This window comes from Macaca mulatta, chromosome X, assembly GCF_049350105.2.
Source record: "Macaca mulatta isolate MMU2019108-1 chromosome X, T2T-MMU8v2.0, whole genome shotgun sequence".
Taxonomy (NCBI): Eukaryota; Metazoa; Chordata; class Mammalia; order Primates; family Cercopithecidae; genus Macaca; species Macaca mulatta.
Window position 1 is genome coordinate 41,629,712 of NC_133426.1, and position 14,502 is coordinate 41,644,213.

The following is a 14,502-nucleotide window of genomic DNA, read 5'->3' on the forward strand; positions in this document are numbered from 1 at the left end:
ACTGACTCAGTGGCCTGGCCACCTGGTCAGGCAGGACAGTGGAAACCTGGCCTATTTATTAAAGGGATGCCCATATGGAGAATGGCCCTATGGAAATTTGAGGAGTGCATTAAAGTAGAATATGTCAATGGCCATCAGAAGAGCTCCTTTCTTGGCTGGGCGTGGTGGTTCACGCCTGTAATCCCAGCACTTTGGGAGGCCAAGGTGGGTGGATCACCTGAGGTCAGGAGTTCGAGACCAGCCTGGCCAACATGGTGAAACCCCGTCTCTACTAAAAATACAAAAAAATTAGCTGGACGTGGTGGCACACACCTGTAATCCCAGCTACTTGGGAAGCTGAGGCAAGAGAATCACTTGAACCCAGGAGGCGGAGGTTGCAGCGAGCCGAGACATTGCACTCCAGCTTGGGAGACAAGAGCAAAACTCTGACTTGAAGAAAAAAAAAAAAAAAAAGGACCCTGGTTCGGAAAGTGATTGATATCAACAAGCAGACAACCCTGCGTGCTCCCTTGAAGTGGCCACCTGGGTCCATGAAATGAGTGGATAAACGGATACTGCAACAGTGCAGAGATGGACTGCATTTAGACATGTCTCTTTTGCACCATCTCAGGTACAAAATGCCAATAAGAACTATTCTGTCTGCCAGCAAAAGAGACAGACACTGCCCATGGCTGTGGGGCAGATTTCCCTGGTGGGAAAGCCCTGAACAAGTTGGCAAGTGAGGCTGATGCTGGTAGCCCTGGGAGGCCACAAATGAGTTTGGACAAGAGTAGACACTGATTCTGGACTGGGCTTTGCTTGCCCGGTGGAAGATGTGAATTATGAGAATGCCATAAAAAAGCTAGAACAGAAGATACTGCACAGATTTGGAGAGCTGAACACCATTTCTTCAGGCCAAAGAACACATGGCACAGCCTATAATGTTCCAGCAGTGGGCAGAGATATTCTTCTCAGTAATAGTTTGCTCAGAGTGCCATAAAAGCTAAAGCAGAAGGTATTGCACAGATTTGGATGGCTGTCACTTCTTCAGGCCCAGGAACACATTATATAGCCTATGATGTTCAGCAATGGGCCGAGAGACATCTTCCTCAGAGTAACAGTTTGATAGAGAGTGGAACAGGCAATGAAAACACTGGTTGTCTAAAACAGAGGGAGATGAAAGCACGAAGAGCTGCCTTATTTGCCTTTGCAAGTGTGTGCTCACATTCAACACGAGTGGGGCTAAGGGAAGTTCCCCACTCAGTAGATTCCTCTGCTTTTCTGAGGTATCCTGGAACGGGGGGTGTGGAAGGATGCTGGTATGACTATGCATTTCTTGCCAAGGGAGGAGTACATTGGTATAATGAGCATACTTTATTTTTCTTTCCCATATCACCTCAACTTTTTTTTTACGTTTCCTCTACCTGATGCATTGGTCCTAGGACCAGGGCTGCAACTATAAGTGCTGAAAGGAAGGTGATTCCTGAGTAAGAAACTGTAACTATGTTTTTAAACTTTGAGTCAGAATTCCTAAGGGTCTGACAGTGGGGTGGACTCCTAAGGAGTGGCTTGTGCCCTATCCCATCTGACAAAATTGGGGCTAACAAATAATGCAGCTATACTCCCTGGTGGTAAAAACAGCCCACTCGTTCTGCTGCACCTATGGAACCTTACCCGTTCTGAAAGTCAGATACAGTCAGGTTCTCTTCAAAAGTTTGGCATGTTAACTCCCTTGTTCTTTGTCCTCAAACTCAACTTCCTTGTTCTTCATGTCTCCTTGCCCCTGACTGCAGTAAACAACCTTCCTGCCAGTCCTAATCTATAGTTCACAGCTGTTTCTTGCTTGTTGCCCTTAGTCACTCACTCTGCAAATTACCCCTCCTGCCATAACAGCTCTTACCCCCAAAACTGCCCTTCCTGCCAGTGTAACCCCCTCCCTGCATACTTCAAATTAGCCAACCAGGACTAGTTTCGATTGTGCAGTCCAGCTCCAGCCAATGGAGACAGGACACAGTAGTAGAAACCTATTGTATTAGGAATAAAAACCCCTGCTTTCCTTTGTTCTGTGTGCTCTCACCATTGCTCCATCCGTGAGATGCACCCTTCTATAGAAGTTAATTTGCCTTGCTGAGAAAACTTTTTGCAGGAGTGCTGATTCTTCTTTGTGGCACCAAAAATTTATTTCTAACATAAACGGGAGTGGACTGAGGGGGCAGCACTTGCTATACTAGTATTGTTGCCTGATCTAGACAAGCACAGTGGCTGATTCTACTATCCCATCCAAAGGTGGAAAAGTTTGGGAGTTTATAGAGATAAGGAAAAATAGTAGTGAGAGTAAAGAATAAATGGGTTATGAACTGAAAGAAATCCAGTATTATATTAATACCTCAAAAGAGGCTTAGAGCAAGAAATGATATCTTGTCTCCTAGCTCAATTATATCAGCTGCTGTAAAGGGTGAAGCTATATGTTCACCGAGAGCACTCTGACAAGACTGAATGAAAGCCTGCAAACCTGAGTGGCCTCGCCTTGGGAGACATTCATACACTATGATGAGCTGGACTGATTATTACTGATTGAATGAGATTCTAGTAATTTGGCTGTATCTTTTGAGTTGTACATCCTTTTGATGTGAGGGATCCAAGACAGAGGGTGGACTGGATACTATGAAGTATATATTTGGTCTTTGGTCTGTTGTCTGGCATACAACTCCTAAGATCCTCAAAAACTCCAAAGTGATGTCTTTTTATATGCTAATGAGGTGACTGCTGTCTGGCAGTCTCTAGGTAGCTTCAGGATGGGGCTGGTCACAGGAAAGACCAAGGCAGGATGACAAGGTTGGAACATTTAGCCCTACTCTAAACCCTCCAGAGAGGGGAGAGGGGCTGAAGGTTAAGGTAATCAACAGTAGCCAGTGCTTCAATCAATCTTGGCTGTGTAAGGAGGCCCCCATAAAACCCCAAAATGACAGGATTCAAGGAGCTTCTGGATACCTGCACATGTGGAGGTTCCTGGAGGGTGACACGCCCAGGGAGGGCATGGAAGCTCCGCATCCCTCTCTTCCCCCACACCTCACTATATGCATCTCTTCAACTGTATCCTTTGTAATATACTTTATAATAAATCGGTAAACATATTTCCCTGAATTATGTGAGCTGCTCTAGCAAATTAATTGGGCCCAAAGAAGGGGCTGTGGGATCTTTGATTTATATAGCCTGTGGGTCAGAAGCACAGGTGAAGCAACCTGAGGTTTGCCATTGGCATCTGAAGGTGGAAAGAAGTCTTGGGGACTCAGCCTTCAACCTGTGGGATCTGACGCTATCTCCAGGGAGATAGTGTCAGAATAGAACTGAATTAGAGGACACCCAGCTGGTGTCCACTGAATTGCTTCCTTGCTTGTTCATTGGGAGAAATCCCCACACATTTGGTCACAGAGGTAATCTGTTTAGACTTTTGTTGAATGAGAGAATAGAAAAAGCACTTTGAGTTTGTGTGTGATTTTGTTTTTCTTTCTTCTACCCTCAATTGGCATTGTTACCGATCATGGGTTCTTGGGTTCTCAATGCAACAGAAATTGATAGGAGGCCAAAAGCGTTTTCATAGACAAAGCTTCACTGGAGCTTATGCCCAAACAAAAGGGAGGCAGCACAAGAGAGAGAGAATTCCCGGCTTCCTCCTGAAAAGAGTCATAGGGCTTTTTTATTAGGCAAAGTGCAGGAACTAGTAACAGGGGAAGGGTATGCAGGCTGGGCTGAGCAAAGCAGGTCAGCAGATCTGGTTGCTATGGTTATCTTGAGTAATGGGCCACCTGGTGGTCTGGCCTGTGGCAACAAGGCTGTAAATCAATTGTTCAGCATTCCTTCCTGAGGCAATCTTAATTATCTCATAAGGCCAATTCCTGGAATTCTTTAAGAACTATTAGCATTCGAGGTAGTGGTGTGGGTTTTGTGATCAGTGCTCTAGTGGAGGTGAGCTGAAGCCAAGCCTGTCTCTACTCTGTCTCAGTGTCAATGAAGTGGGGTTCGTTGGAATGGCCCTGGTTCAGGTTCACAGAAACATGTCGTTTGGTAAGACAAAGAATGAAAGGGCTGGGAGATGAGGAACCTTTAATTCCTGGGTGGTCACCTACAGTTTGGAGCAGCAGCTGTGCTGCAATCGGTTACTGAAGGTGAAGTTACTAGCGGAATTTAGAGATGGATCCAACTCCTGGGGAGTTGGTTCACTGGATGCATAAGGAAATGCAAACTAATAAGAAAATGCCCTTTGAGTTTGTGTATGTGTGTTTTTCAACTCACAAAGTCCATTTTTGTTTTGTCATTAGTCTTTTCTTAAAAGTGTTTGAAATGCTTGTTCCCCGGTGCCACAAAGAAATAGCACTTGAGCATAAATTTAATTTGCTCAGCAAGGCCATTTTTACTTCCTACAGAAAGGGTACACTCGCCAGCAGTTTTGCCACAGGAGGACACCAAACAAAGGAGACAGGGTCATTTATAACGTGATGCGTCCACCTTACTGCTGTGTCCGGTTTCCATTGGCTGGAACGGGACCTCACATTCTGTATTTGTCTTGATTGGCTAGCAACTTAGAACTTTTTAAAAGAGGCAAAGGCAGAGGAGAACAAAGGAAGGAGGAAGTAACTTGTGGAATGCTGAGAAAGGTAAAAACACCTTCAAATAAGGAAGAGGAACAGGCTATGACCCAATGTTTGCTTGGACCAGTATAAGCATGCCAGGGCAAATATTTGGGCCAAATTGTGGGAGCTAAGAACATAAAGTACACTGATTTATTTATTACAGCTAGCAGATATTTAAGAATGTTAGCACAGGTCTTTGAATAAATTTTGCTTCTAAGAGAAGTTACTATTTATTCCTAATTAAATGGAGAGGAAGGTCTTTGAAGAGGAACCTCTATTTTACTTTTTACAAAAGCTGATAACTTTTCTGTGTTATTATAAATTTACAAACTTCAGATTGTATTTTCTGCTGTTTTTAAAAGTAATTCTTGAGAGAAATGCTCCCATTGCTTGCTGAGAAACCAGCTCTTCAGAACAAGGAGAGGTTTTTCTTCATACTCTAATTAAGGGTGGGACACCCACGATCAGAGCTACTTGTGGCAGGCGGTGAGGGCCTGAGAACAGTGTGACTGGAAACAAGGCTGTGGCCAGATACCACTTCCTGGAGAGGACAGGGGGCTCAGTGAGCCTTGAACAAACCATAGCTTTGGGTAACTGCACTGTGCCTCACTCCTCCTAAAGATAACCACTGGCTTGGGTATATGTTGAACTGGACAAGGCTTACTTACTACTGCCCCTGATTTAAAGAAATAATTATCTTTTGAATACGATAGTCTAATGTGTATAAATTAGTCATGTCTTTTCTTTCTGCATACCAGCCTCCCAATGCCCTGAGCTCCTGATCGGTTAGTGAGAGTACTTAAAAGGCCAATTGCAGCCAGTTTAAACACTAGTTTGGATAGCCTAAAATAATTTCTAGATGAAACACATGGCTTCAGGAATGACTAAGCTGTCCTGTGTCCTCTGGGTTCTGGCTCTGAGGGAAATTGATAAGAGACCCTAATTCTAACCCCAACAATCCATGTGAGTCAGGAAAGCTCTCATGTCCCCCTGCTATGTACAGCCCACCGTGGATTTCCAAAATAAATGTCCGCATGCCTGCCCTTTGATTATGGTATCTCCTCTGCCAAGTAAGTATGTGCCTGCCCTTTGAAACACTCTCACTGAACCACTCCAAATGAATTTTGGGGCCAAATTAAAAAACACACTTGATACACAAATCCATCTCAAAAGCAGGAAAATTAATACAAGACAGAACTTCAATTGTAGGACATAACTCTAACACCTCAAGGAAGTAAATCCTAAGGGTGAGAGCAGAACACTTAGGAGATCAATATTTGGCAGATGATATAGGAAGCAACTAGAACTGTTAGGTCAAGTACATTTGGACTTGGGACAATAGAAGGGGAACCTTGAAGAAACGGATGGGCAAGATGAATGAGAACCAAAGAAAACTACTGGTGATTTGAATGAGAAAAGTCCAAAGGGGCCACTTTACAGAATACTTGTAACATACTTTATTAATCTAGTATTCCCTGACATTTACTCTTTTTACCAATTGTAACAGTATTTCCTAATTTCTTAGAAGAATGAAAATAAAATTCACCTATATTTCAACTGGAGAACTCAAAATCACTGAATCCTAAAGAATTTATACTGACATTGTTGGAATAACAGTTTGCTTAACAAAGTCCAGAGTTTTCGAAGATAGAAAAAAACTGGACTTGATTTCTTCCATAGTCAGTTTCTGCTACCTCAAGTCTAGAACAGGATACACAAATACATAAATCAAACAGGAAACCCTATCTGAACAAAGTTAAAAATACTTAAAACATGACCCTATCGTGAGTACCATAAGGTACCCTTATTGACCTGCAAGAACAACCAATAATTTCTTTCTAAGGCAAAGAATGAGGTCATTTTAAAGTGAATTTACTAATTGTATTCCTCTAGGCAAGCTATTTAACCTCTTTGAGCTTCCTCCCATGTAAAATGGGACTCCCACCACACATCTCTAGGGTTCTTAGGCATAAAATGCTCTGTCCCATACCTGGCACAGAACTGTCACTCACTAGGCTATGTTCTCCTCTCCTTCCTTCCATTTGCTTTCACAAAGCCTTTCAGAACCACTTTGAGTCACTGTTTCTGCCCTTCTCTAATTCACAGAGCATTTGAAATCTGTATCACATATCACATATTAATCTAAATTCTTGGCTTGCTTGTGGAATCTGTTCAATTTCCAGAGATCTCAATTAGTTTGTGACTAAACATCCTACTTCTGTGACCTCCACATGCTGCTAGGAACATAGTAGAAACTCCAATAAATATTTGTTGAATGAATTACACTGTTTAACAAAAATAGACCTAAAAACCAAAATAGTGTAAGAACTGGCAAAACTTACACCTATCCAGGTATGCTTGCCCAATAAACAACCAGTGGACTGACAACGGTTTTTAAGCAGTACTTCTGACTCTTCCTTTGTTTCAATGGTTGATTGACATCTGTGGTAGCCAGTTTCCAATATGGCTCCCAGTGATCATCACCCCCTGATATTTACCCCTCCCACACGGATCCAGGGCTGGCTCTGTGTGACCAATAGAATACTGCAGAAATGACAGTGTTGACTTCAGAGGCTGGATCACAAAAAGGCATTGCAGCTATGGACTTGTTCTTGAATTACTTGATTTGAGGTGAGCCAATCACCATCCTGTGAGGACAGATGGCTGTGTGACCTTGGGCAACTTATGAGATCTTTCTGAGTTTCAGTTTTCCTCACCTTTAAAATGAGACATTTCACAGGGTGTTGTGAAAACCAAATAAGACTTGAATGTAAGGCACATAGCAAGATATCTGGCACATAGTAAGCTCTCATGAAATGTGGCTAATGAATGATGGTAGTGATAGTAGAAGCTGTAGTACCAGCAATTGATTAGATAGATGTGAGATGTGAAAGAAAGAGAAATTAAGGATGATTCCTAAGTTTTTGGCTTGAATAACTGAAGGAGTGATGGTATCATTTACTGAGTTTGGAGACAATGGAGGAAAACAAGAGTGTTCTTTCTTTCGGACCAAAGATGCTTATGCCTGAACGGATAATATTACAACTATTTTTCAATCACTTAGAAATAGCATTCCATTTCTGTTCTTCTCTAAATTACTTAAAACTGTTTTTTGTTCTATGTAATTCCTTCCTGGAACATGATACATTACTCAAGTAAAAGTGATAAGAATTCTAAAAGCCAAATTACTCTGTAATGAATGGCCATGAAACCCTGGATGAGTCACTGTTCTTAAGTAAATGGTGGCAAGGCAAAGATGAACAGCAGCAGAACACAATCCGGACCCTTTAGGCAGTTCTCACTTTTGTTTTAGAGAGAAATATTAGCAAACATCAGAGAGAATTTATGAAATAAACATGAAATAAGGTAAGCATCAGGGGTTTATGAGAAATGGCAAGGTACCTCTGTTAATTTTAAGTGAAGATTTACTGATAACTAAAGTGCTCAAGTTTGATGAAATTAGATTTCTGTTCTCTTTTTCAGACTCCCACTGGTTTAACTACTCAAGGATGAGAGGGAGTGCTTGATGCAAGTCTTCCGCCTCAGATGTACACACTTAGCTTTCATTTAGTTAGTAAGTCACAGTCTGATTCGACAATCTTGTACAAAAAATTGGTTTCACAATTCTATTTTTAAAATTTTTATTGTTTTAGACTAGTCATGGTTTCACAATTCTTTATTAATATAACTATTCATTTGATCTGAGGCATACTTGGCACTCCCAGGATTTGCCAAATCTATTATGAAATGCCCCAAACAGTGTATTATGTTGATAAATGGAGGTAGTGCAGGGCAATCAGAAACAGAGTGGGTTAACTCATTAGTAACCAAACTGGGACCCAACCCTGGGTGCAGTCTGTGCTTACAGTGAGTTCCTCTGGGCCTCAGCTTCTTCAACTTTAAAACAAAGGGTCTCAATCCATAGATGATCATGAAGTTCTATTTTAGCTCTATAATATTTGATTCTAGTAAGTTATAAGAAAACTTTGAGTTTTGTTTCTATTTTTGATAAAGATGGATTGCAAATAAGCCATCCACAAACAATTTCTATTTTTGATAAAGATGGATTGCAAATAAGCCATCCACAAACAATTTTACAGACAAATTTGCACCAATATTTGTATTGGGTTACTAACAGAGTGGCTCCTTCTATCACTGTGTCATATAAAACTAGCCATGGGGGATTAAATCTGTGAACTTCAGTCAATCGTGCAAACAAAGCTTACTGGGGTGTAACTAGTTCATGAAATAATCATAAGGAAGTATAATATGTATATTGTCCACCAACTTCCTCCCGCTACAGAAATAGAGAAATGAGGGTTTTTTGAGGAGGTAGTTGTCACATTGACCATAACTATTGAATTTCTTCAATACTGTTTAATTTCCCCTTTTCCTCCCACTGTAGTTGGTGTCATACAAGAGTCTATGTACACTGACTAAAGATATTGGAAGAGCGAAGATCAGAGAATTTTAAGTCTGAAATTTGGCATCACTGCCCTGAACAATATAACCTTAGTTGGCATAAACTACTCATACAGGTAAGAGTGATTATTATTCATTTTTAGCTTAAAAATTAAACTCTATAAAAATAAACAGGACCTAATGGTTTAAATTTTGAAAGCTGATCCTTAAGAAAGGCAGTCAGCATATAATTATGTAGATAGTCATTAGTAACTGAAGAGTTGTAGAACTTTTTTCATTTAGCAGAGACAAAATGTATGCACGAGTGACTTGAGATAGACATTCTCCTGAGGGGAATATAGACTTACAGACATTTTCTAAAGACCAGTTTTGCATCTGTAACATGTAATTTTTATTTCATTTCTTAAGTTCAACAGTACTTTCCAAATTTTGGAAAATAGTTATCAAGTAGTTTTATGATCAAAGTTTATTTTTGAAGGAGATGTACATAGTAGATACAAGTTTGGGAAGGTAAAGATGGTGACCTAGTTGTTGATTGCTATAGTGAGAGTCCTATAGAGACTCAACTTCTGTCTGATAAAGCTAGCCTCTGCAGAAGTATATTTTATCTCCTTTTTGTTTGGAAGCATTTACTATTCATACAGAAGCACCATTACCTTTGCAGTTTTTAGTATACTATGCATTATCTGCACAAGGCAGGAGCTAATGCTTTTCTTTAACAGCATCATAAAAGGAAGCTCCATTCCTTATGTAAAATCAAAATCTACTGTGAGCAGATAATTTTTTTTCTTAAATAAACCGGCTCATTTCACACTCCATCTGCCTGATTTTTGAACTGGTGAAGTTACAGATTAGGTTTTATATATTTATGCCAGGGTCTACACTAACTGCAACCAGATTATAATTCATCAGGTTGCACTAGATTCAGATACAAACTTACAATGAAGCATATGGACTGTTTTCTAAATACAAATAGCAAAGAAACAAAATTATAAAGACACTGGTAGACATTAATTAAGAATCTCGGTATTTAAACCCACACACAATGCACAGTCCTCAAGTTTTCAAGACTTTGGGTGTGGATTGGTTTAAAAAGTTATTACAAAATTATAACATTATTTTGAGAAAAAAACCCAAATTCTGTAATCCAAGATACAGAAAATAAACCATAATTCTGAAGGGGGTAGAGAGTAAAATTGCCCTGAGGGGCTGGGGGGATATAAGAATTTCCAAGGGCTGTGTATGGTACAATTTTTATGTTTATCAAAAGAGAACATGCCGGGCGCGGTGGCTCAAGCCTGTTATCCCAGCACTTTGGGAGGCCAAGACGGGCGGATCACAAGGTCAGGAGATCGAGACCATCCTGGCTAACACGGTGAAACCCCGTCTCTACTAAAAAATACAAAAAACTAGCCGGGCGAGGTGGCGGGCGCCTGTAGTCCCAGCTACTCTGGAGGCTGAGGCAGGAGAATGGCGTGAACCCGGGAGGCGGAGCTTGCAGTGAGCTGAGATCGGGCCACTGCACTCCAGCCTGGGCGACAGAGTGAGACTCCGTCTCAAAAAAAAAAAAAAAGAGAACATGATTAAAAAAAAGATTGAGAAACCTTGCTCTAGATCATGAAAGAGTGGAGAATGTGGTGCCCAGAAGGCTATGGTGAAGGACACAGAGAATATGGCACATTTTGAATAGAGATCATGGTTCTTATTTGACCAGAATCCAGTAACTTTTGTTATTCTCACCTGAAAGAAGTGAGGAAATAAGGAGAAAAATAAGAATAAAAGCAATTTGTATATGATTCTTCAGCACTTCACATGTACCCTTTGAAGTGAGAAAGATTTAAATATAAGACACAAAAAAGTAAAAACCAGCATTTATGTTGTGATTAAAACATCATATCCTTTAAAAAAAAATCCTCTGAAAAACTCAGATACCAATTTACACACAAGGATACTCTAACCAACAAGCATAGCAGCTACAGTTTTTTTGTTTTTGTTTTTGAGACAGGGTCTCTTTCTGTTACCCAGGCTGGAGTGCAGTAGAATGATCATAACTTGCTGCAGCCTTGAACTTCTAGGCTCAACTGATCCTCCAACCTCAGCCTCCCAAGTAGCTGGGACTCCAGGCACATGCCAGGATGCCTGGCTAATTTTTTTGTAGAGACATGGTTTCACCATGTTGCCCAGGCTGGCCGTGGCCTCCCAAAGTGCTGGGATAATAGGCATGAGCCACCATACCCAGTCTAGTTTTTGTATTTTTTTATAGAGACAGGGTCTCGCTACATTGCGCAAGGTGTTCTTGAAATCCTGGTCTCAAGCAATCGTCCCACCTTGGCCTCCCAAAGTGCTGAGATTACAGGTGCAGAGCCACCACATCTGGCTGTAACTACAGTTTTGACATACATGTGTAAACTTTTATTAAAGTATGACAGTTTAACATTGAATATTTGAAATGACATTTTAAATACTCTTTGGTAATGACCCTGGGATTTTGGAGTCTGTCCTTGGTTGCTACACTTTTCTTCTATTCAGTTCAGGATTTTGCCTGAAATTTTGCTCACGTGGAATTGAGGTAACTTCTGAAATATGAAAAGAGACTCTTCTAATAGTATTAGGTTATAAAGGAGTGTTTTAGCCTAGACACAAAAAGACACCATTTTGAAAACTATATATAAGTAATGTGGTAATTAAAAACCAGTCAACTCTCTATTATTGTGGCCACAGAATACTTCTGTAATACTTTGGCCAACATGTATTGGTTGCATGTGCCTTAAAAATTTTTAAATTATATTTCTAGGCAAAATCAATCATCACTTACAAATTGTTTTACAATCTAAGAACTATCCATTTCTCTAAGTAAAATTTTAAATCCCAGGCATGTAACTATTTACATCAAATTTTGTTTTTTAGACAAAGGCATTATCCATCACAATAAGTAACTTTTTGTCTTTATTTCAACCGGACAATTGTGATTGGAAAAGGTAAGAAGCCATCTACACTTTCCCGTTCCATCCAATACATTTTTGTTACTATTTTATTTAATTCAATGCTTTAAAAAAAAAAAAAAAACTATTCAGCTTAAATACTGTACCAAAAATAATTTTAATATTAAATATCTGCAATTCTGTTCTAGCTCCCGTGACAAAATTCAAGAAAATCTGACATAAATGAACAACAACACAACATGTATTCAACCATCTATGATCTCTTCCATGGCTTTACCAATCATTTACATCCTCCTTTGTATTGTTGGTGTTTTTGGAAACTCTCTCTCTCAATGGATATTTTTAACAAAAATAGGTAAAAAAACATCAACGCACATCTACCTGTCACACCTTGTGACTGCAAACTTACTTGTGTGCAGCGCCATGCCTTTCATGAGTATCTATTTCCTGAAAGGTTTCCAATGGGAATATCAATCTGCTCAATGCAGAGTGGTCAATTTTCTGGGAACTCTATCCATGCATGTAAGTATGTTTGTCAGCCTCTTAATTTTAAGTTGGATTGCCGTAAGCCGCTACGCTACCTTAATGCAAAAGGATTCCTTGCAAGAGACTACTTCGTGCTATGAGAAAATATTTTATGGCCATTTACTGAAAAAATTTCGCCAGCCCAACTTTGCTAGAAAACTATGCATTTACATATGGGGAGTTGTACTGGGCATAATTATTCCAGTTACTATATACTACTCAGTCATAGAGGCTACAGAAGGAGAAGAAAGCCTATGCTACAATCGGCAGATGGAACTAGGAGCCATGATCTCTCAGATTGCAGGTCTCATTGGAACCACATTTATTGGATTTTCCTTTTTAGTAGTACTAACATCATACTACTCTTTTGTAAGCCATCTGAGAAAAATAAGAACCTGTACGTCCATTATGGAGAAAGATTTGACTTACAGTTCTGTGAAAAGACATCTTTTGGTCATCCAGATTCTACTAATAGTTTGCTTCCTTCCTTATAGTATTTTTAAACCCATTTTTTATGTTCTACATCAAAGAGATAACTGTCAGCAACTGAATTATTTAATAGAAACAAAAAACATCCTCACCTGTCTTGCTTCGGCCAGAAGTAGCACAGACCCCATTATATTTCTTTTATTAGATAAAACATTCAAGAAGACATTATATAATCTCTTTACAAAGTCTAATTCAGCACACATGCAATCATATGGTTGACTTTTGAATGGAAAACCCCACAATACAGAAAAGCATTCATGTGACTTTATTAGGGACACTAAACTACATCATTAACATGTCACAGCTTGGTTGACAATAATCACCAAGAAAATCTCTATGGTTTTTAAAAATAAATAAATATATATTCAAAAAACTCAAAAAACAGTTCTACTTATACTGAAAGTTGAGACGGCAGAAACTTTCAGAAGCAAAAATTAAGCATACTGAAAGGATCCCACTCATATGAAACTAACAGGCTGTTTAAACTCAACTGTGAGTGCTTCTGTTCAGAACACGTTATTTCATGACTAGGATAAAGAAGCAAATGGTTTATGACTTGTCTGCTTTCTGGTAGTTAGAATACAAGGGTCAATCTATGACCAGTGTTTATTGGTAATTTTAAAATCTTTAAAAGTAAGTAGCTGGGCTCAGTGGCTCACGCCTGTAGTCCCAGCACTTTGGGAGGCTGAGTTGGGTGGATCATTTTGAGGTCAGGAGTTCAAGACCAGCCTGGGCAACAGGGTGAAACCCCGTCTCTACTAAAAATACAAAAATTAGCCAGACATGGTGGTGGGCGCCTGTAATCCCAGCTACTCGGGAGGCTGAGAAAGGAGAATCGCTTGAGCCCGGGATGGAGGTTGCAGTGAGCAGAGATCGCGCCACTGCATTATAGCCTGGGAGGCAGAGCGAGACTCCGTCTCAAAAAAACAAAACAAAAAAATAAAAATAAGTAAAAAAAAAAAAAAAAAGAAATATCCTCACTCAAGTCTTATCCAAATGCATGAATAATACAGTGAAAAAAATCCAAGGTTTTATAAACACATTATTTATTTGAAATTATCTGGCTCATGTTATTGGGAGAAGCAATATTCATTGACGCTATATTTTTAAAGCAGATGTTACTTACGCAAATGCTTAAATATTTGGATTAGGCTTTGTCAAAGTAAAAAGCTATGTCATTATAAGCCCATCTTCATCGCATTGTGCATATTTTCTTCTGTCTTCAATATAAATAATGTTATTAGTGACAAACAGTACCTGGCAGTTAATTTTTTGTGAAATAAATGAATGAATAATAAGGGAGTGTAATAGTATTATGGTTTAGAGATTGGTCTCTGAAATTATACTTCTTGGGTTCAATCTGGCTCTACTTTTTTAGCTGGACAATCTTAGGCAAATTACTTATCCTCTGCAAGTATTAATTTCTTCATGTGTAGAGCAGAAAATACTATCTTATTCACAGATCCTATTATTAAATCAGCTGTTACTATTATGAGTAGCCATTGCTTAGTAAG

At 39.6% G+C, this 14,502-nt stretch overlaps 2 protein-coding genes across 24 annotated transcripts in view; one reads left to right on the plus strand and one right to left on the minus strand.

Moving 5' to 3' along the window:
- The window catches only part of CASK (calcium/calmodulin dependent serine protein kinase), a 407,963-nt gene that overhangs the window by 195,210 nt on the left and 198,251 nt on the right, over positions 1 to 14,502 (minus strand).
- Positions 9,010 to 13,950, plus strand: GPR82 (G protein-coupled receptor 82). Of its 2 annotated transcripts, XM_028842088.2 has the most exons (3): positions 9,010 to 9,148; positions 11,940 to 12,010; positions 12,163 to 13,950. In XM_028842088.2, exon 3 carries the CDS (start codon positions 12,197 to 12,199, stop codon positions 13,205 to 13,207), a length of 1,011 nt encoding a protein of 336 aa, XP_028697921.1. In that variant the 5' UTR covers positions 9,010 to 9,148; positions 11,940 to 12,010; positions 12,163 to 12,196; the 3' UTR covers positions 13,208 to 13,950. The 2 variants fall into 2 exon arrangements, with proteins under 2 accessions (XP_028697921.1, XP_077844136.1); XM_077988010.1 differs by lacking the exon at positions 11,940 to 12,010 and having other exon boundaries at positions 9,014 to 9,148.

Excerpts from the sequence above, each read along its gene's own strand:
- GPR82 (XM_028842088.2), top strand. The coding sequence starts at position 12,197 with ATGAACAACAACACAACATGTATTCAACCATCTATGATCTCTTCCATG.